The sequence below is a fragment of the Salmo salar genome, chromosome 28 (assembly GCF_965601325.2).
Source record: "Salmo salar chromosome 28, fSalSal1, whole genome shotgun sequence".
Taxonomy (NCBI): Eukaryota; Metazoa; Chordata; class Actinopteri; order Salmoniformes; family Salmonidae; genus Salmo; species Salmo salar.
In genome coordinates this window covers 8838854-8861926 of record NC_138318.1, presented here as the reverse complement: position 1 = coordinate 8861926, position 23073 = coordinate 8838854, and the positions used below count along the sequence as shown (strand labels likewise).

Genomic DNA, 23073 nt, shown 5'->3' with positions numbered 1-23073 from the left:
GGGCCCCAGGACCACTGGAAGTAAAATAGCACGATAAAAATCAAAGATTCGCCACCATATTTTACAGTATGGAGTTCTTTTCTGCATATTAATCTTTCTTTCGACGCAAAACCCACCAGTGGTGTGCGTGGCCGAAGAGCTCTATTGTCATGTCATCTGACCATACACCGGTTCCGATCCAAGTGCCAATGCCATTTAGCAAACTCCAGGTGTTTACATTTGTTGGATGACATTGAAAATAGACGTATGAGGTATTGAAAACAGGGCTTGACCCCTATCTTTTGAGAAACAAAGTATTACTTGTTAAACAAAATCTTTCTCTGAGCAATTGTATTAGTATACAAATATTTTCCCAATTTTCTTTAGCATAAAATATAGCTCAGTATTTGTATTATTTATTTGTCTTTTTTGCTCATCTTTATCAGGGGTGCCAATCATTTTGGACCTCACTGTACCTAAGCAGGACAATTGTCATTTCCAGTCACATTAGCTTGGCTGGCGTTCAGGAAATTGGCTAAATGGTTAAGGGAGTTACCTCATATGATTAAGAAAGTTCGTATTGAATGCTGCATATGTCAAGTGCACTCGAAACAATATATTTATCTTATTTTAGTCTTTGGGAGCTAGCTAGATATTATCATCATCATCATACTCCGACAGCAGCTTACGATTTCTTCTTCGGTATAATGGCGGTCCGCAAACAATTGTTTAAGCTGCATGCCACCACCTACTGTGATGGAGTGTGTGGTCCATCACAGTTACACAGCTTTACATTAGTATAAAAAAACTCAAATACATTTTAGTTACAACAATATTTCACTGTCATATACAAAATAAAATCATCTCCTCCCTCGACACGGACTGATCAACATTACGTTTTTCCGGTTCGGCCCACCACTTATTTTCCCTATAAGCAACAAAACCAATGTGTGTGCAACTGTGGACAAAACAGAGGGGGTTGGCTTAGAATGAAAGGATGGTTGACAATATTGAAGCTATACTTCCTCTCCATATCTTTATAAAAAAAATATATAAATTGCACAATGAGCACTTGTCTCAAATTGTTACAGTTGTTTCTTAGCCAGCTAGCACATTTTTTGGCATATTAGCATACAGTAGACGTGACAAGAGTAACAAAAAACTAACTAAAAACAAGACATGGTATCAATAAGATGCAACGAGCTGAAACGAGCCACCTACGATTCCCCACGTGGCAGCTTCTTGTCATTGTTGCTAGCTATCTGAATGTCCAGAATCACAACCCCATCGACGCGCACGCATCAATTTCATGACGTTGTCAGCTAACCCGTCTACTGTATATGAAAGGAAAGTAGTGTGTATTTCATAATATGACCCCAGGACGGGGCACTTAGAATGAAGAAATTGATTAAAAAAAATACAGTATTTGCTTGACCGGTTTCTCATTAAAATAGTTTGACTCTACAGCAGTCATGGGAAATTTCTGTTGAAAAAAGTAGTACCTCTTCCTTGGTTTTAAGGCAGATTCTGCCCACATATCCCTCTTCAGGTTGCCAGCTGTTGATAACCCTGATGATCTCCTCCTCAGGGGCTACGGGGCGCTGCTGAGGACACCTCTTACGGTCACTGCGCTCCTTCCCCAGTGACACCTTCTCCTCACACAGGAAGTACTCACTGGCACCATCTGTGGACATCAGCAACTAAAGTAGGAAGAGGAGAAATAGATAGGCCACTATGAACTGAGAGCGTGGCGGGTCTGGTGTGTTTGTGTGTGTGTACATTTTTCTATGGGTGGGTGTACCGGGACTGACCGTGTCCAGTAGCTGTCCGGCTGTGGTCTGCTCTTTCACAGACACTACAGTGAAAGGCTCTCGACCTGGCCCACCATGGACAGTCACTTTGTGCTGCTGGGCTGCCCTCCGCTCCTCAGAACTAAACAGCTGCCAGGGAAATACAGTGTTGTAAATATCTATCTACATTGTCCTTACATGTACTTTAAGGTTACTAGCTAATTAGCTCATCAGATGCTGTTCGAAGAGCTACAATAACATAAGCAATCCCTAGATGCTCCTCAGGGGTGTGTGTATGTGTGTGTGTTACCACGGCAGCAGGCAGTGCTGTGCCGGTGGGGCTCTCCTCTACTCTGCGGCTATAGATGAACAGACTGGACACCTCCAGGGGCTCGTTGTGCTGCGTCCTCAGCTGGATGTGTCTATAGCCTGGAACAACAGACAACCAACCACAGACATTAAGAACAGAGAGTAGAAGTGTATTAACCTGGGCACATGCCATGCTGTAGCTGCTAGCAAACTCTGTACATAGCATGTTGCTAAATATCATGGTTAAATTATCTATTAACCTCTGGTATCTGTGGGACGGTAGCGACGGTAGTGAAATTGCAGGGCGCCAAATTCAAAACAACAGAAATCCTATAATTAAAATTCCTCAATCATACAAGTATTATACACCATTTTAAAGATAAAATTATTATTAATCCAACCACAGCGTCCGATTTCAAAAAGGCTTTACTGCAAAAGCACACCATGCGATTATGTTAGGTCAGCGCCTAGCCACAGAAAACCATACAGCCATTTTCCAACCAAGGAGAGGTGTCACAAAAGTCAGAAATAGCATTAAAATGAATCACTTACCTTTGATGATCTTCATCTGGTGGGACTCCCAGGACTGCATGTTACACAATAAATGTTTGTTTTGTTCGATAATGTCCCTCTTTATGTCCAAAAACCTCCATTTTGTTGGTGTATTTAGTTCAGTAATCCAAAGGCACAAAGCGCGCTCTCAACATCCAGATGAAAAGTAAAAAAAGTACAATAAAAGTTAATAGAAACATGTCAAACAATGTTTAAAATCAATCCTCAGGTTGTTTTTGTCATAATCAATAATATTTCAACCGGACAAAAGCTTCGTCAATAGAAACTCATTGAAAGTGCTGTATCTCCCTAATTTTTCAGAGTAAAAGCCTGAAACAATGCCTAAAGACTGGCCACATGTAGAAGAAGCCATAGCAATCGTGAACTGGGTCCTAAGTCTTTGTATGGTGGATAGGCTTTCAATGGAAAAACAGCCTTTCAAAATAATAGTACTTCCTGGATGGATTTTCCTCAGGTTATCGCCTGCCATATCAGTTTTGTTATACTCACAGACATTATTTTAACAGTTTTGGAAAATATAGAGCTTTTTCTATCAAAATCTACCACTTATATGCATATCCTAGCTTCTGGGCCTGAGTAGCAGGCAGTTTAATTTGGGCACGCTTTTCATCCAAAATTCCGAATGCTGCCCCCTACCCTAGTGAAGTTAATAGGTTACGTGCTATTGAATTCATCAGGAATATTTAAAGTGGAAATAGAAGTTTAAAGTCATCACTTTCTTCCTCCTCTTTTCCACTCCACCCCCTCACCTGGTTTGAGGGCCCGTAGAGGCAGAATCCTTTGAGCAGTGGTCTGGTAGCTGTTGTTCTCAACCACAGCGATGCGCAGGAAGCAGGCATCCTCAAAGTGCACGGGGAATCGGAAGTGCTCTGACCACATGGGGTTAAGCGTGTTGCGGTGGATGGGCTTGGTGCGGAATTGGAAGCTGTCCACGGGCATGCCCATCACATCCACCTCCACACAGGGGCTGCCCGCGCTGTTGGCAGGGCACACGTTCTGCCCAGACACAATCTGACAGAGGGGGAAAGGACACCTTTAATTCATTATATACTGTATATCAAAAGTGAATTTAATAATCTTAATCCACTATAAGACAGATACTTGGCATTACACGTGTAATTACATTACTCTTTGTTTTACTTAATACTTTATCATACTTACTGTATGTCATATTCCAGCCAGATTTTATAAGAAATTAAACATTGTTTACACAACTCGTTTTACGACCTCTTTTCCCATTCACTATTGCAGAAGATTTATTGGGTGGTGTCGTCTCAACTAGAGAAATCATACTGTATATATGGTGCAAATAGCTCCAATAAACCCATCATAACCATGTTGAAGAGCCCGATGGGAGTGCTTTGGGTAAGTGTGTGTGTATACCCAGCAGGGTAGTTAGTGAGAGAGACCAGTATATGGGTCATATTGAAGTGGGTTTGGCTACATTTTAAAATAAGTTTTTGTTGTGTTGAGTGTCTGTGTATCCCTAGAGGGGGAGATTTGTGTGTGTGTGTGTGTGTGTGTGTGTGTGTGTGTGTGTGTGTGTGTGTGTGTGTGTGTGTGCTCTTAGGAGGCACTCTTTCCTCTGGTCTAAAATTCACAAAAATATCCCAATGCCCCAGGGCACCCGACACACTGCCCTGTGTCGGGTGCCGTCTTTCGGATGGGACGTTAAACAGGTGTACTGATTCTCTGTGGTCACTAAAGAGCCCATGGCACTTATCATAGAGGTGTTAACCCAAGTGTCTTGGCTAAATTCCCTATCTGGCTCCTCATACCATCATGTCCACCTAAATCATCCACAGCTTCCAATTGGCTCATTCATTTCCCATGTAACTATTCCCCAGGACTTTGCTGTAAATGAGAATGTGTTCTCAGTCAACATACTTTGAAAAATAAGGGTAACATTTTTTTATATTAAAGTGTGTGTTTGTATGTTTGCTTGTGTGCCTCCATGTACACTCCCCTCCATATGTTCATGTCCATTCAGTTCCTATTGGACAAAATAAAATCCAAAACACAATCAAAACAAACTGGAAATGCATCCAATAAGTTTGTAGTCACAAGCTCGATGTATTCATTGCGTGGAAGGAATATGGGACAAAATGTTAAACTTTTGAAGATAAGCGAATTTGTCCACATACGACTTCTTCAAAATGGGGGGACTAGATACATCGTGCTTTCATTTGTAAACGGTATAACAGATTTGTATGAAAATACCATCACATAAAAAAGGTGCCATTCTGTACTGTCACCTCATATGAAACATTTGACCTCAAATCCAAAAGTAGTATCGAGCCTATGAAGTAGAGAGCCAAAAATGGTTTTAGCAGTCCAAATACATATGGAGGGGAGTGTGTGTGTTTGTGTGTACTCACAGTCAGAGAGTAGAGTGTTGGGCTTATGCTCTCCACGTCTCTCTCCAGGGAGCAGAGTTGCTGGTAGAGGGGACAGCAGCGATCCCACAGCACTGGAGGTTTCAGGACATATCCACAATGCCCATTCGCCTCAAACAGAGCTGTGTTCAACTGCATGGGCAGGTCTGGAGAGGGCAGAGGTGGCGACGAAGAAAGTGAAAGAAAAGGGGGGAGGTGAGAGAATGAGAGAGGAGAAAGAGTTAGAAAACAGACCATCCATTGTTTCACAAGCATCACTTATCCTAATTTTAGTTTGAAAATAGGCACAGGTGAGTGGAGAAACATAGCTTGCAAATCTGCAACTAAGCTTTATAAACGTGTAAAACAGACAACCCAATAAAATACATGTTTTATTTACTTATTTAACTAGGCAAGTCTGTTAAGAACAAATTCTTAGTTACAATGACAGCCTATCAGTATCACGACCATGTCCAGCGTACTAAGTTGACTCAGTGCTGCCTAGGTCAGAGCTCCCCCTTACAGAGAAATGAGCAATGACATGCAAGATAACATAACCCAGTGTTTCCCCAATACATCTTCACACGGTCATATTGTACCCTGTCCAAGCCATTTCTAATGAATAGGCAACTAGTTTCTTGAAAAGTTTAAAGTAGGGCCCCCTGAGTTTTTCCTGACCATGTCACCTGACCAGGGTACAAAATGACCTAGTTATGGACTACACTGAACAAAAATATAAAATGCAACATATAAAGTATAGGTCCCATTAGCTGAAATAAAAGATCCCAGAAAAATTCAATACGCACAAAGCTTATTTTGCTCAGATTTTGTTACACAAATTTGTTTACATCCCTGTTAGTGAGCATTTTTCCTTTGCCAAGATAATCCATCCACCTGACGTGTGGCATATCAAGAAGCTGTTTAAACAGCATAATCATTACACAGGTGCACCTTGTGCTGGGGACAATAAAAGGCCACCTTAAAATGTGCAGTGTTGTCACACAACACAATGTCACACGACTCAAGTGAGGGAGCGTGCGATTGGCATGCTGACTGCAGGAATGTCCACCAGAGCTGTTGCCAGAGAATTGCCTCCAACGTTGTTTTAGAGAATTTGGCAGTACATCCAACAGGCCTCACAACCACCAGACCACGTGAATGGAGTCATTTGGGCAAGCGGTTTGCTGAACAGAGTGCCTCATGGTGGCGTTGGGGTTATGGTATGTGCAGGCATAAGCTACAGACAATGAACACAAGTGCATTTTATCGATGGTAATTCTAATGCACATAAATACCTTGAAGAAATCCTGTGAGGTCCATTTTTTTAAGGTATCTGTGACCAACAGATGCATATCTGTATACCCGGTCATGTGAAATCCATACATAGAGCCAAATTTATTGATTTCATTTGACTGATTAAGATCTTTGAAATTGTTGCATTTATATTTTTGTTCAGCATATAGGGGTTATTTCCCCATACCCAGATAAAGTCCCAGCCTGGTTATTTCCCCATACCCAGATAAAGTCCCAGCCTGGTCCTGGACTAAAAATACCTTGCAATGAAGAACCTCCATTGAGCATAGTAACAGCCAGTGACTAAACTGGACCAACCTCATCAGTAAGACTCCTCTCCATGTCCTTACCATCAGTCTGATAATTGAGAGCCACCACTTGTATGCCGTGTAGCCAGAAGGGCAGAGGGTTGGGGTTGGCTGAGTCGATGCGCGTTGCGGCCGGGTAGGTCCTTAACAGCTGGCAGGTGGTGTGCAGGATCAGCTTCTCTGAGTTGCGGCGGCACAGGCGCTTGGCAGTGTTCTCGTTGACAGAGGAAATGTGGTAGCACTTGGGAGTGTGGATGACAGCACTGACTGAGGGATTGGGGCTGAGCACGGGCGATGTCTGCTCTTCCCAGCTCAGACGGGTGCCCTCCACGCTACCTAGAGGGGGCAACAGTTACACATTTACAATCTAGTCATTTGGCGGATACGTTTCTCCAGAGGGATAGAAGTGAAAAGAAGAAACAAGGACAGCTCAAATAACGATTTGAACACATTTTTAAAAAATGCTCTTTTCCCAGGATAGTAAGACAATGTAACACTAACATTTAAATAACCCAAATAGTACAGGTAACCAAAATAAAGCCAAAATAATGAAAACACTTGAGAAAATCAGAGATACAAAGTATATTGAAAGCAGGTACTTCCACACAGGTGTGGTTCCTGAGTTAATTAAGAAATTAACATCCATCCCATCATGCTTAGGGTCATGTATAAAAATTCTGGTCAGGCTGTTATTTGGCTACCTTTGCCCCTATAGGACAATTGGGATGTGGCAAATGTAAAACATTTCTGAAAGTTTAAACTGCCATTTTTTTAAATGAAGATAGACAACCACGTGAGGAGAGTTCCTTACTAATTAGTGATCTTATTTCATCAATCAAGTACAAGTGAGGAGTGAAAACCCGAAGACACTCAGCCCTCCATGGAATGAGTTTGACACGTGATTTAAACCATAACAAAAAAAAATATCATAAAATGACACGAATTCACGATTCAGATAGTCCTGCAATGCAGTTCAATCTACCCTGGCTACCTACCAGACGACGCTCACCTTACTGTTGTCCCCCACCCACTCAGCAACGATACTACATAATGCCGTTATAGGTTCTCTGCTGTGTCCCTCCCCTCCATGTTCTCAGTTGTCAGTACATGGGACTTCATGTCCCACTTCTCATCAATGTGATGGCTTGTTGCAGTGATGTTTGACAGCGTGTTCATAGACGTCCAACATTCTGTTAACTCCACGTAGTAAGGTGTATGAGAGCTCACACTTTGTACTTGCAGAGCAATCATTGTACAGTTGTGGCCAAAGGTTTTCAGAATGGCAAAAATATTAATTTTAACAAAGTTTGCTGCCTCAGTTTGTATGATGGCAATTTGCATATACTCCAGAATGTTATGAAGAGTGATCAGATTAATTGCTATTAATTGCAAAGTCCCTCTTTGCCAAGCAAATGAACTGAATCCCCCAAAAACATTTCCACTGCATTTCAGCCCTACCAAAAAAGGACCAGCTGACATCATGTCAGTGATTCTCTCGTTAACACAGGTGTGAGTGTTTTGACGAGGACAAGGCTGGAGATCACTCTGTCATGCTGATTGAATTCAAATAACAGACTGGAAGCTTCAAAAGGAGGGTGGTGCTTGGAATCATTGTTCTTCCTCTGTCAGCCGTGGTTACCTGCAAGGAAACACGTGCCGTCATCATTGCTTTGCACAAAAAGGGCTTCACAGGCAAGGATATTGCTGCCAGTAAGATTGCACGTAAATCAACCATTTGTCGGATCATCAAGAACTTCAAGGAGAGCGGCTAAATTGTTGTGAAGGCGGCTTCAGGGCGCCCAAGAAAGTCCAGCAAGCGCCAGGATTGTCTCCTAAAGTTGATTCAGCTGCAGGATCGGGGCACCACCAGTACAGAGCTTGCTCAGGAATGGCAGCAGGCAGGTGTGAGTGCATCTGCACGCACAGTGAGGCGAAGACTTTTGGAGGTTGGCCTGGTGTCAAGAAGGGCAGCAAAGAAGCCACTTCTGTCCAGGAAAAACATCAGGGACAGACTGATATTCTGCAAAAGGTACAGGGATTGGACTGCTGAGTACTGGGGTAAAGTCATTTTCGCTGATGAATCCCCTTTCCGATTGTTTGGGCATCCGGAAAAAAGCTTGTCCGGAGAAGACAAGGTGCGCGCTACCATCAGTCCTGTGTCATGCCAACAGTAAAGCATCCTGAGACCATTCATGTGTGGGGTTGCTTCTCAGCCAAGGGAGTGGGCTCATTCACAATTTTGCCTAAGAACACAGCCATGAATAAAGAATGGTACCAACACATCCTCCGAGAGCAACTTCTCCCAACCATCCAGAAGGCAAAAGTGATAACTATGTGGCTCGGGGAACAAAACATTGATATTGTGGGTCCATGGCCAGGAAACTCCCCAGACCTTAATCCCATTGAGAACTTGTGGTCAATCCTCAAGAGGCAGGTGGACAAACAAAAACCCACAAATTCTGACAAACTCCAAGCATTGCTTATGCAAGAATGGGCTGCCAGTTGTCAGGATGTGGCCCAGAAGTTAATTAAAACTGTTTCCTGAAGTCCACGATCATCTCCTTTATTTTGTTGACGTTGAGTGTGAGGTTATTTTCCTGACACCACACTCCAAGGGCCCTCACCTCCTCCCTGTAGGCCGTCTCGTCGTTGTTGGTAATCAAGCCTACCACTGTAGTGTCGTCTGCAAACTTGATTGAGTTGGAGGCGTGCATGGCCACGCAGTCGTGGGTGAACAGGGAGTACAGGAGAGGGCTGAGAACACACCCTTGTGGGGCCCCAGTGTTGAGGATCAGCGGGGTGGAGATGTTACCTACCCTCACCACCTGGGGGCGGCCTTTCAGGAAGTCCAGGACCCAGTTGCACAGGGTGGGGTCGAGACCCAGGGTCTCGAGCTTGATGACGAGTTGAGGGTACTATGGTGTTAAATGCTGAGCTGTAGTCGATGAACAGTATTCTCACATAGGTATTCCTCTTGTCCAGATGGGTTATGGCAGTGTGCAGTGTGATTGCGATTGCGTCTGTGGACCTATTGGGGCGGTATGCAAATTGGAGTGGGTCTAGGGTGTCAGGTAAGGTGGAGATGATATGGTCCTTGACTAGTCTCTCAAAGCACTTCATGATGACGGAAGTGAGTGCTACGGGGCGGTAGTCATTTAGATTAGTTACCTTAGCTTTCTTGGGAACAGGAACAATGGTGGTCCTCTTGAAGCATGTGGGGACAGCAGACTGGGATAAGGATTGATTGAATATGTCCGTAAACTCACCAGCCAGCTGGTCTGCGCATGCTCGGAGGACGCGGCTGGGGATGCCGTCTGGGCCTGCAGCCTTGCGAGGGTTGACACATTTAAATGTTTTGCTCACGTCGGCTGCAGTGAAAGAGAGCCCGCAGGTTTTGGTAGCGGGCCGTGTCAGTGGCACTGTATTGTCCTCAAAGCGAGCAAAGAGGTTGTTTAGTCTGTCTGGGAGCAAGACTGCCATCAATCCACGGTTTCTGGTTTGGGAATGTTTTAATAGACGCTGTGGGTACGACATCGCCGATGCACTTGCTAATAAACCCGCTCACCGACTCAGCATATTCGTCAATGTTGTTGTTCGCCGCAATGCGGAACATATCCCAGTCCACGTGATCGAAGCAATCTTGAAGTGTGGAATCCAATTGGTTGGACCAGCATTGAACAGACCTGAGCGTGGGAGCTTCCTGTTTTAGTTTCTGTCTATAGGCTGGAAGCAACAAAATGGAGTCGTGGTCAGCTTTTCCGAAAGGAGGGCGGGGGAGGGCCTTATATGCGTCACGGAAGTTAGAAAAGCAATGATCTAGGGTTTTACCAGCCCTGGTAGCGCAATCGATACGCTGATAGAATTTAGGGAGCCTTGTTTTCAGATTAGCCTTGTTAAAATCCCCAGCTACAATAAATGCAGCCTCAGGATATGTGGTTTCCAGTTTACATAGAGTCTAATGAAGTTCGTTCAGGGCCATCGATGTGTCTGCTTGGGGGGGGATATATGCGGCTGTGATTATAATCGAAGAGAATTCTCTAGGTAGATAATGCAGTCGGCATTTGATTGTGAGGAATTCTAAGTCAGGTGAACAAAAGGACTTGAGTTCCTGTATGTTGTTATGATCACACCACGTCTCGTTAATCATAAGGCATACACCCCCGCCCTTCTTCTTACCAGAAAGATGGTTGTTTCTGTCGGCGCGATGCGTGAAGAAACCAGCTGGCTGTACCGACTCCGATAGCGTGTCTCGAGTGAGCCATGTTTCCGTGAAACAAAGAACGTTACAGTCTCGGATGTCTCTCTGGAAGGCTACCCTTGCACGGATTTCGTCTACCTTGTTGTCAAGAGACTGGTCATTGGCGAGTAGTATGCTCGGCAGCGGTGCGCGATGTGCCCGTCTACGGAGCCTGACCAGAAGACCGCTCTGTCTGCCCCATCTACGGTGTCGTTGTTTTGGGTCGCCGGCTGGGGAAAGTCGCTTCGGGAAAGTCGTATTCCTGATCGTAATGTTGGTGAGTTGACGTTGCTTTTATATCCAATAGTTCCTCCCGACTGTATGTAATAAAACCTAAAATTACCTGGGGTAAGAATGTAAGAAATAACACCTAAAAAAAACTAAATACTGCATAGTTTCCTAGGAACGCGAAGCGAGGTGGCCATCTCTGTCAGCGCCGGAAGTATCAGAGGTCTTGCAGAGGTCTTGAAAAAGAAGGGTCAACACTGCAAATATTGACTCTTTGCATCAACTTCATGTAATTGTCAATAAAAGCCTTTGACACTTATGAAATGCTTGTAATTATACTTCAGTATTCCATAGTAACATTGACAAAAATATCAAAAGACACTGAAGCAGCAAACTTTGTGGAAATTAATATTTGTGTCATTCTCAAAACTTTTGGCCACGACTGTACCATTTTCACATCCGGGCCGTCAAGGCATCTTGAAGTCTGGTTCTATATATGCCATCAGGGCATTGAAGCCAACATCCTCTACCATTGGCAATGGCTGCATTTCAACTGCATTACACCTGTACTGCCACTGTAGCTCAATTCCACGTAGCAAAGTTTGCATTTCTTTCACCACTTTCTCATTTCACTTCTCAAAGTACTGCCATACAGGACTTTCTGCTGTCCGGTCTCACTCACTGTCATTTTTCCAACTGTTAACGATGATGACGTTCGAAGTGCCTTATATCCGTGGCAAATAAACGTTTAAACGTTCACACCTCTAAATGACAATTCCCTACCATCCACAGGGCACAAGTGGTCACCGAATAGTTTGAGGAGCATGAAAATGATTTAAACCATACGCCATGGCCGTCTCAGTCACCAGATCTCAACCCAATTGAACACTTATAGGAGATTCTGGAGCGGCACCTGAGAGCATTTTTCCACCACCATCAACAAAACACCAAATGATGGAATTTCTCATAGAAGAACAGTGTCGCATCCCTCCAATAGTTAGACACTTCTAGAATCTATGCCAAGGTACACTGAAGCTGTTCTGGTGGCTGGTTGTGGGCCAACGCCATAGTAAGACACTATGTTGGGGTTTCCTTTATTTTGGAAGTTACCTGAACCTTTCGAAGTGTTATGATTGATCATGAAAGAGGCATTAGCTACACAGCTATTCAAACTCTCTCTGCCAAGCCTCAGTGCCGAGACAGAAAAAACATGTGCCTCCAAGATATTCCATCTAACAATCCCATTTTAACCCTTTTAAAAGCTCCACGAGAGCTTCTCTCAGCATCTTTCACTATACTCTGTAATGCAGCGTGTGCGCACATTAAGAGGGCCATTTTATGGAAAAGTTAAAGGGATAGTCCACCCAACTACCAACATGAAACATTGGTTTCCTTACCTTGTAAGCAGTGTCGTGTCTTTGGCATCATTAAAACAGAAGACATGCTTATCAAATAACTAATTATTATTACGCAATTAAACGGATTAATCGTGTAACTGTAATTAACTAGGAGGTCGGGGCACCAAGGAAAATATTCAGATTACAAAGTTATAATTTTCCTAATATAACTTTCAGATATCATACTATCTGATCTGAGTCTTCTGATTAATAATGTGTTATTTACCTCGCCAGTCTCATTCCAAACGTCGTAAATTGTTGGTTATCTGCACGAACCCAGTCTTCACTATGAGTCATCCATACATCAATCGTCTTAAAATAATTTATTTACTAAACTAAATAATTCACAGAAATGCATAATCAAACAGATATGGTTACAAGGAAATGATAGGAGAATGTGCCCTAGTGGGCTAAACCGGCATGGCGGCTTGTTAGACAAAAGGGGGGTGGGGTCAGCTGAGAAGGCACTACAGAGTTGATAAATATTAACAAATGAAATGCTAATCCTTTGCACATGAACGCTCACTCATTTGGGAACAATTGCAATCAATATATATATATTTACGCTCAGTGTGTCGTCGGGATCTTTGTTGAAAAGTTCTGTTCTGTTGGAGAGTTTTGTCCTCGCGTTTTCTCTCTCTCTCTCTCTCTCTCTCGGTTAGAATGGATATTTCAAAGTGACATTCATTAATGTCGTTATAGGACGGCTGCTTCGTCGGTCTGCGCGTTCAATGATACCGAATTCCTAGCTGCAGACTAGTAATTAATATCAAAGACTTGTTATTATTCTGTCGGTTTCAATAGTCTAAAAGTTTAACCACATGGTATGTTTAAAGTTCAAAACGAGGAATGCATGGTCAAACCTTGGCCCTCTCTTCTCAAGGTAAGCTGGTCTGGTGATAGAAACCCTGGGTGGGGGTTTTATTCGGAATGACAGAAAAAGGCCGTCTCACGACGCCAGGTCTCGTCTGTTCATGGGGGCGTGCCGATGACTTGGTAAAACTTTAAACAGAAAATACAATTCTCTCACATTAACATCTTACAAGCATCCCAACATATTCCAAATAGCTTTATCCTTATTCATTAATTTTATACAACCATTAGATGTAAGTCTCACAACTGAGGCTATTATATAAACAGAGCCATGGTAATGTGGCCGTATTGTCTCTCATGAGTTTCACAAAATTGTACCAAACGGACCAGTTCGTAGCTGGATTCTTCACCGATCTTTTATACCTTCTCCAGAACATAAATGTCGTTCGGTTCCCCAGTCCTGTGAGGTGGGAGAATTCCTTTGTCTCTCTATGAAAACACTCTGTCTCTTTATATTGTGGCCATGAGGCGGGACATTTTCTTAGGAATTTACGACCGCTCAAACAGGGCCTGAGTAGGGGGAGGTAGGGGGATGGTACATAGAAAACCCAAAGAGCGCAACGTCATGACAGCAGTCTATGGACAAGGTCTGACAGCAATCCATGCTTTGGTTTAGTTTCCCTGGCACTGTTCCCACATGCTTACATTTGTGGCACAAATCCCATTCATGTCATGCGACCAATATTAGCATGTCCAAATCACACGAAAGTATCTAAAATTGACTGTGAAACTCAGTCACTTATAGATGATTTGAACATGATGAGCGAAACAATATGCTTATATTGGTCCCATGACTTGAATAAGATTTGTGCCACAAATGCTAAAATGTCTATAAAGGAAAACCAACAATCCCTTCATCAGGCTGCTTCCCACGGGGGGGTAATCTGACTGAGTCTGTATGTGGGTGTCCTTACCTGTCCCTACACATCCCACCCCCAGGTCCAGGTCTAGGTGTCTGGGTCAAAGGGAAAAGCTCGGCCATACGTACCCTTCCCTGGTACCGCCTCCTTGGGGCTACTTCCACTACGACCAGGATCCATGCCAAAGACGGACTTCCTGTTCTTTCTGTCTTTTCTTCTGCCAGAGGCCGAATGAGAGAGGGTGGAGAGGCCTGTTTCCCCCCCACACACAGAAAGAAAGCGACAGATGAGAGTGTAAGACAAGGCCGTGGCTTAAGGGCACCATCACGCTTCCTCCCCTCCTTTCCCTTTCTCACGCTGGTTTAATGTTGCTAGTTTGTTCTGGCTGTGCTCCGGAGAATTATACCCCTAGAAGATGTGCACCTGATTCTAATTTACAATCAATTCAGAGCCCTGTTTTATTCCTTTGTGAACATTCATCGTTATCTCTCACGGTTGGGAAATCACCAGGCGGAATAAAAACACTGCACTACATTCTGAACATAAACCATTTCTTTGCTGGAATGAGCCATATAGGAAAGTTAATTGAACTGAATGAAAGGAGGACTACCGGGGAACTTGACGGCCTGGCAGTAGATGATGAGGTCAGAGAGCTCCTGAGCGATCTGTCGACTCTCCTTCTTGTTCTGGGGGGGATATAACTCTTCTTCCAGCTCTATGTCCAATACCTGGGGTAGGAGCAGAGTCAGTGATTCAGATCTGGGATTACTTCTAGGGGAAAAAAATACATTTAGGGTGCATTTGTCAAGTGTTTATATACTGTAGGTCTGGTAGTTCATATTTAAGATCAGTTTTACCTCTATGGTCTCTCCTGGCTCAGAGACTAGAGGTCAGAGGTGAAACCCACCTTCCCTTTGTACTTGGTTACTGCATTGTCTGCTTTCTTCATCCTCTTGGCCATCTCATCAGTGATGGGATGGTCTTCCTTGTCACCTGATGACTTCCTTTCTGGTTTATCATTCAGGATGTTATCTGAGAAACAAAACCATTGTCTTTGAGTGAGGGAGTCGGACAGAACAGCTTGAATTACTCAAATGACTGCTTCCAATGTAATGTTATTCACTGGCTTCACATTTAATCTTCCTCGTGAAACCATTACTGGTAAACTGAGATAAGAATTCCATCCCATAACACATTCCACATGCTTGTGATGCTGGGAATTGGGGAAATGCTATTCAGACAAAAACAGTGGCCCTCCACAAATCCCAAAATGCAACGCAATGTCCGTAAACAAAGAGCTGGTAGTTTGAGCCTTCAGCTCTTCTCTCGCCCACACACAGCAGGATACAACACACGACTGTAAACACAGATTTGATGTCCGCAATGGATCACTCAAAAGATGATTTCCACCAAAACTCATCATGACAGTTATTTTACTGCAGGAATCACACTGTTTCAGTGCAGTTTCAGTGTTGTCTGTCTGTCTGTCTCACACTGCTCTGGTTACATGTGGTGGCTGGTGAGAGCCTATCCGCTAGGGATTTTCACCCTCCACTGCTCCTTGTTACGACAGGGTCGCGCAGGGGCCTGAGAAACCAGATGTCTTGGTTCTCTCTCTGATGAGCCATTGTCACTAGCAAGGTTAGGACGTACATATCAAGACAGCAGTGCAGATGGGGGGCGGGGGGATGTATTTACACTACACTGGCCCTGTGTGCACTGACAACACAGAACCAAACAGATCATCAGCCATTAACCCACAAGCTCTTCTGCTTTAACCTTACTCCCTCTGCAGTTTAATACTACAATTACCCTCAATCACAATGTCAAGTTCCAGAACTCTAACCTCCCCAGTACCCCCCCCCCGGTACAGTAAAAGCCTCATTTTCACCCCTGCAGTACCCAGGCCCACGGCACAGATGGAGTGCTACAGTTGGAGCCATGCAGTGGAGCTGGTACTGTATATGCAGGGAGACCGCTTACGTCGTTCAGTTTACCTTCAAGGCTATAAGAGGCAGTGGAATCTGGAAAGACGTCAGCTGCAGCACAGAGGAACAGTCAGGGACAGAGTAATAGGAGGAAAGAGCACAGGAAAACAAACGCACCTCCAAGTAGAGCGACTAAATCCACTGGAGGCTTCCCTTATGTTAATAACAGACAGAATCAAGGGAGGCGTTAAAAAGAAGTCTAAATACAAGATCTCACTCCCCTACGTCATTATCCTTCATAACAACCATACGTTGCTACAGCGATGTACTATAGGGGCGGAGTGAGTGAGACAGTAGTTAGTGAGGACGTCATTGAAACCACATGAGACTGAGGCTTTGATCTGCTCAGTGTGTGTGTTGTACACATTGTTACAGAGTGTTCATCTACAGTTAAAGTGAGTCTCTCTCACCATCAGACAGGGATTCGCAGTCATCCTCATACTCGTCTTCTTCCTCTTCATCATCATCGTGGTTACCAGGAGAGCTTCCTCCCGGGGCCCCGTTGCTGGTCTGCGCCTTTATGTGGGCCAGCTGGTGAGTCTGAGAGAACAGAGCATGATTAGTGGAAAGTCCTGCAGCCACTGCACCATGTCAACAGACATAAAAGCTTGTTCTTACATGGGGCCATTATCTTTCTGAGTGCTTCCAGGACTAGGCTCCTCAGTCACTTCCGAAGACACAGCTTGACTGACGTCATCCTCGACTGCGAGGGGCCGTGTGTGTATACTGTGTGCATGCATTCACACTGTATAAGGTCTTGTAGTGTGGCAATATTTGATATACATACATATTATATACACCTCACATGCGACCCTAGATAAGATTATCCAATTAGCCTATGAAATTCACTGCATGACTGAGGGACCTTAAAGATAATTGTATGTGAGGGGTACAGAGATTAGATAGTCATTCAAAAATCATGCTAAACACTATTATTGGACAGAGTGCAACTTAAGCAAATCTGTACTCCTGAATTTATTTAGGCTTGCCATAACAAAGGTGTTGAATACTTATTGACGAGACATTTCAGCTTATAATTTTTCATTAATTTGTAAACATTTCAAAAAACATAATTCCACTGAAATGGGGTATTGTGTGTAGGCCAGTGACATTCAGGCTGTAACAACAAAATGTGGAAAAAGTTAAGAGGTGTGAATACTTTTTTAAGGCACTGTATGTGTGACGACCTCAGGGGGTGTGCTGGGTACTATAGAGATGACAGAATTCCTGAGAGGACAAAAGAGATGCTTGCATACAGTGTCATCAGGGTTCACTTTGAACAACTACAAGTAACCACAGATATGATATATCCATATGTATGGCATCAAAGTTTAATATACAGTGCATTTGGTAAGTATTCAGACCCCTTCAATTTTTTGTTACAGCCTTATTCTAAAATTGATTTAAATAAAACATTTTCCTTAATCTACACACAATACCCCATAATGACAAAGCACATTTTTTTTTACAAATGTATAAAAAGTTAAATACAGAAATCATTATTTACATACGTTTCAGATCCTTTGCTATGAGATTCAAAATTGAGCTCAGGTGCATCCTGTTTCCATGCAGACCCAGAGGTGACAAAGCGCACATACTTTAGGGCCGAGCCTACAGTCTCACCTTCTGTTTGAGAATGTCAACAGGAGCCTGGTGTGCTGTCAGCTTCTTGTTCTTGAGGAGGATCTTTCCCTTCAGTTGCAGTGGGGAGGGGAGCAGCGGGTCATCAGAGAAATCACTTTCAAACAGGAAGTTGCTCACCAGCTTGACTCCGAACACCACCTTCAAAACACAAATAAACAGATCAAGTGGGCTGACCAAAGGAATCCTCACAGACACGCTAAAATCAAAGGTGTTTCATCAAAGCACTATCAGAGTGGTCTCTAAAGGAGGAAGGAATGAAGTAACGAGGTTCTTAGGGATAAAACACGTGACATGTCAGCTAGAATCCGTTCTGATCATGTCCATTGGAGCCAGAAGGAGGTACCTTGAAGATTTCAGCCATTTTGCGTTGCTGGGGCAGAGAGCAGTGGTTCTCAATGGACAGGATGACCGGCATGTCTGAGTTGACAAAAGCAGTGCGATTGATCGCCTCCACCACATCCTAGAAGAAAATGGGTTACAGTACGAGGCATAACTATAATCCTATTTATTAAATAATTCCGGCATCTAAGCTGTATTACTCAAGCTATAAAAGAGGTATGCCGTCATTGTACTGTATCTTGGCCAATCAGTGACATTAGGTCAATAGCGGCAGTGTGACAGGGTTGTGGCAGGGTTATAGACTAACCTTAAAGGGGATCTTGGTGGTCAGGGTGTATCCGTGGTAAATAATGGGTGATCCGTCGTCTCCATCCCAACAGTCCAGCTCCACACTCCTGCAGCCCTGCAGCAGCACCTAGACAACACAATAACCACATCCCATCATAATAAGACAGACACCAAAACATAATTCATCTTATAGTACAGTAGGAGCCCAGAGTTTTTCCTGGTCAGGTCACAGTCTGGAAAAACTCCTAGCCCTGCTTATGGCAAACTGAAGATGACAAACTAAGCCGATGCTTAGAAATCCCCTGCAAAACTAAACTAGAAAAGGTACATTTCAGGGAGAAAATATGTTTGCTTGCGTCAATTATCTAAAAGGGTGATAGTGGTGATCTCACCTGGCTGTAAAGCTCCACGGAGGACTCTCCTTTGAGCTGGTGTCCAGTGAGGTACGTGTTGTGAGAGGACTCTATGTAGTAGTAAGACATTGGGTACTGGAGCTCCTCCTCTTTCACCTGAGACTCCTCGTTCTTAGATGCAAAGTTCTCCTTGTCCATCAAAAACCTGAGGAGGATTTGAGGAAAAAGGTCACTAATTAAACTGGTGATGAATGTCATTTCAAAATTCCTTTGACAAATGTCTTGAGTTAACTAATGTCATTTTTCATGGGAAAATAAGGTACCTGGCAAAACCTTCAAAGGACATCCAACCCATCTGACGTATGCTTACACAAGGCTCAAATGTCTGAGGGAGACAAAGGAAAACAATTGAACAATATATCACAGGAATATAATACTCCAAGTCTTACTTCCATCACGTCTGTGTTCTGTACAGTATGTCACAACGCATCGCTTTGCACGTCTGCCAAGTTAAAGGGATATTACATTCCAAAATCAAATTATGTCAGTTGTTTTCAGACCGTAAGACACATCCAATTTCAGCCTGCTGGACCAGTCATGAGACCTACCTGGATGATGCGGAGGATCCCGTCGTAGGTCAGGTGTTTTCGCTGGCAGTTGACCAGGAAGTCGTTGAGCTGTGGGACGGCCATCCCAAGCACCCCTAGAGAGGCGTTCTCCACACCCGTCCCATTGGTCACGATGCTGGCTGCAGCAATGGCGTTCGAGATCTGCTTCTGGTTTTCCGACATCTGCTGGCGTGTTCGGATGAAGAGGCCCAGGTCCGATCCATTACGGGTCAGCAAGTCTGTGGAGGACAGGAGAACTGCATCTTTAGAATTCATTCCCTAACTAAGACATTAACATCCAATACTCCCCAGTGTTGCTTACTAATCTAAATCTGCATGTAACATGATAGGGCTGACCCCATTTAATCGACTGGTCGAAAGGCTGTTGGTCGACTGAGATTTCTTTAATCAAACAGTAGCACCAAAAATCATGGTGTACAAGACACCTGATTCCCGCCTGTCTGAGTAGACTAATCCATTGTGGAGGTGGGACAGTTTATCACAAGACATGTGCTACTGAAATTGTATATGGTTATAAACTCAGCAAAAAAAGAAACGTCCTCTCACTGTCAACTGCGTTCATTTTCAGCAAACTTAACATGTGTAAATATTTGTATGAACATAACAAGATTCAATAACAGACAAACTGAACAAGTTCCACAGACATGTGACTAACAGAAATGGAATAATGTGTCCCTGAACAAAGGGGGGATCAAAAAGTAAGTCAGTATCTGGTGTGGCCACCAGCTGCATTAAGTACTGCAGTGCATCTCCTCCTCATGGACTGCACCAGAATTGCCAGTTCTTGCTGTGAGATGTTACCCCACTCTTCCACCAAGGCACCTGCAAGTTCCCAGACATTTCTGGGGGGAACGGCCCTAGCCCTCACCCTCCGATCCAACAGGTCCAAGACGTGCTCAATGGGATTGAGATCCGGGCTCTTCGCTGGCCATGGCGGAACACTGACATTCCTGTCTTGCATGAAATCACGCAGAGAATGAGCAGTATGGCTGGTGGCATTGTCATGCTGGATGGTCATGCTAGGATGAGCCTGCAGGAAGGGTACCACATGAGGGAGGAGGATGTCTTCCCTGTAACGCACAGCGTTGAGATTGCCTGCAATGACAACAAGCTCAGTCCGATGATGCTGTGACACACCGCCCCAGACCATGACGGACCCTCCACCTCCAAATCGATCCAGAGTACAGGCCTCGGTGTAACGCTCATTCCTTCGACGATAAACACGAATCCGACCATCACCCCTGGTGAGACAAAACCGCGACTAGTCAGTGAAGAGCACTTTTTGCCAGTCCTGTTTGGTCCAGCAACAGTGGGTTTGTGCCCATTGGCGACATTGTTGCCGGTGATGTCTGGTGAGGACCTGCCTTACAACAGGCCTACAAGCCCTCAGTCCAGCCTCTCTCAGCCTATTGCGGACAGTCAGCACTGATGGGGGGGATTGTGCGTTTCTTGTGTAACTCGGGCAGTTGTTGTTGCCATCCTGTAACTGTCCTGCAGGTGTGATGTTCGGATGTACCGATCCTGTGCAGGTGTTGTTGCACGTGGTCTGCCACTGCGAGGACAATCAGCTGTTCGTCCTTTCTCCCTGTAGTGCTGTCGTATGCGTCTCACAGTACGGACATGGCCACATCTGCAGTCCTCATGCCTCCTTGCAGCATGCCTAAGGCACGTTCATGCAGATGAGCAGGGACCCTGGGCATCTTTGTTTTGGTGTTTTTCAGAGTCAGTAGAAAGGCCTCTTTAGTGTCCTACGTTTTCATAACTTTGACCTTAATTGCCTACCATCTGTAAGCTGTTAGTGTCTTAACGACCGGTCCACGTTCATTAATTGGTTATGGTTCATTGAACATGCATGGGAAACAGTGTTTAAACACTTTACAATGAAGATCTGTGAAGTTATTTGGATTTTTACGAATTATCTTTGAAAGACAGGGTCCTGAAAAAGGGACATATATATCTATATATGTGTGTGTGTGTGTGTGTGTGTGTGTGTGTGTGTGTGATACACATACGCATACATGCATACACCTTTTTGGTTACTACATGATTCCATATGTGTTATTTCATAGTTTTGATGTCTTCACTATCATTCTACAACGTAGAAAATAGTAAAAATAAAGAAAAAACCTGTCCAAACTTTTGACTGGTGTTGTATATACATTCTGACCTTATATTTTTGCTTTTTTTAAATGTAACTTTTAAACAATGACTGAACATTACCAAATTCAAACCACTCACACAGTCACAGACAAACACATCGGGTTACAGTAAGACAATGTGAGAGACATACCTAGGTCAGGCTGCAGTCCTGTTTCCTTGTCGTCAATCCTCAGGGTGGTGTAGAGGGGGGCAGACTCTGGGCCGGGGCTACTGCAAGGAACGGCGTAGGTGTCAAACAGCTCCTTCAGGTCTTTACGGCTCCGAATGCTGCACATCAAAACAAGAACAAGGGCTTTTACATTCAACTGACAAGAGAGGGAAATTATTATCCACTCTTGGAGGACAATGGTATGGTTTTGTAATTATTACATGTTTCGGTGTGTAGCCTTAGTCTGTTTTCAATTGAGAGAAACCTCAGAAGAACCCAGTGTGTCTTTTACAAAACAACCTTTGAAAGATTGGTTGGATTTGTCAAAGCTTCTTCTGAATGGAATGCAATTTCTATATCCTGTATGTATTATGAAAGTACAGCAGGCCTATGTGTTGTCTAGTGTGGGGACGATACACACAGCACATGATTGTGCTCTTGTCCTTTGGGAATGCAGAAGGAATTCTCAGTGGGAATGATTAACAGAAGCATGTTGAATTTAAAATCACTACCATAGACCTGTATAGTTACTGTATACTGTAAAGAGAGGAGGTCGGAAGTTGGATGGAGCACCTGAAAGACTTGAAGAGCTCGACGAACTCGATGAAGCTCATAGTGCTGTCAGAGCTCATGAGGTCCTGGAAGCCCTTGAAGTAGCCCTTCCCTAGGCCATGCCAGCTCTTGCTGCTCCATGCACTACACAGGGACAAGAGAGGGATTGGTGACTGTTCCAAGTTAAAAACACTAGATTTAAAAATTATATTTTATATTGTAGATAAAGATGACTAAATAAAGTGCTTGGTACAAGGTTCACAGTATGAGTAGGTTTACATGTAAGTATTTGACACTAGGTTTACAGATGAATTATAAACCATGGAGTGATAGAAAGGCAGTGTTTACACTTAGGAACAGGTCTGGGGTCACGTTTTGTGTCTTACCCTGGCTGGGCCTTGGTGCTGCCTGAGAGGATGGGGGAGAAAGCCAGGGAACCAGAGGTCAGGGAACCAGGGCTCTTACAGCTCGGTGCGGGGAAGGGTCCAGGGAAGCCGTCCTCTATGGAATCAATAACGTACAGAGTTACACAGTATAAATGGTCAAACACAGTGAACTAGAGCATTGCAAAGGAAATAAAATCTGACACTATTTTAAATCTCAAATATTCCTATTTTTGTATCCCTCCCTATAAAACATAAGCAAGGATGGTACAGTCGTGACCAAAAGTTAAGAATGATACAAATATTAATTTTCAAAGTTTGCTGCTTCAGTGTCTTTAAATATTTTTGTCAAATGTTACTATGGAAT

The 23073-nt window shown here is 43.9% G+C and overlaps 1 protein-coding gene across 1 annotated transcript in view; it reads right to left on the bottom strand.

Moving 5' to 3' along the window:
- Positions 1 to 23073, bottom strand: part of LOC106589374 (1-phosphatidylinositol 4,5-bisphosphate phosphodiesterase epsilon-1) — a 65939-nt gene that overhangs the window by 4865 nt on the left and 38001 nt on the right. The window contains exons 10-28 of the mRNA XM_082970357.1: positions 22710 to 22824; positions 22345 to 22467; positions 21754 to 21890; positions 19443 to 19681; positions 19158 to 19219; positions 18874 to 19039; positions 18501 to 18608; positions 18198 to 18314; positions 17834 to 17992; positions 16621 to 16750; positions 15130 to 15254; positions 14833 to 14950; positions 14351 to 14473; positions 6670 to 6963; positions 5030 to 5193; positions 3401 to 3662; positions 2080 to 2198; positions 1791 to 1919; positions 1482 to 1679 (exon numbers count right to left, since the gene is read on the bottom strand). Of these exons, the coding sequence (XP_082826483.1) occupies positions 1482 to 1679; positions 1791 to 1919; positions 2080 to 2198; positions 3401 to 3662; positions 5030 to 5193; positions 6670 to 6963; positions 14351 to 14473; positions 14833 to 14950; positions 15130 to 15254; positions 16621 to 16750; positions 17834 to 17992; positions 18198 to 18314; positions 18501 to 18608; positions 18874 to 19039; positions 19158 to 19219; positions 19443 to 19681; positions 21754 to 21890; positions 22345 to 22467; positions 22710 to 22824 (2888 nt within the window). The remainder of the gene's footprint in view (positions 1 to 1481; positions 1680 to 1790; positions 1920 to 2079; positions 2199 to 3400; positions 3663 to 5029; positions 5194 to 6669; positions 6964 to 14350; positions 14474 to 14832; positions 14951 to 15129; positions 15255 to 16620; positions 16751 to 17833; positions 17993 to 18197; positions 18315 to 18500; positions 18609 to 18873; positions 19040 to 19157; positions 19220 to 19442; positions 19682 to 21753; positions 21891 to 22344; positions 22468 to 22709; positions 22825 to 23073) is intronic.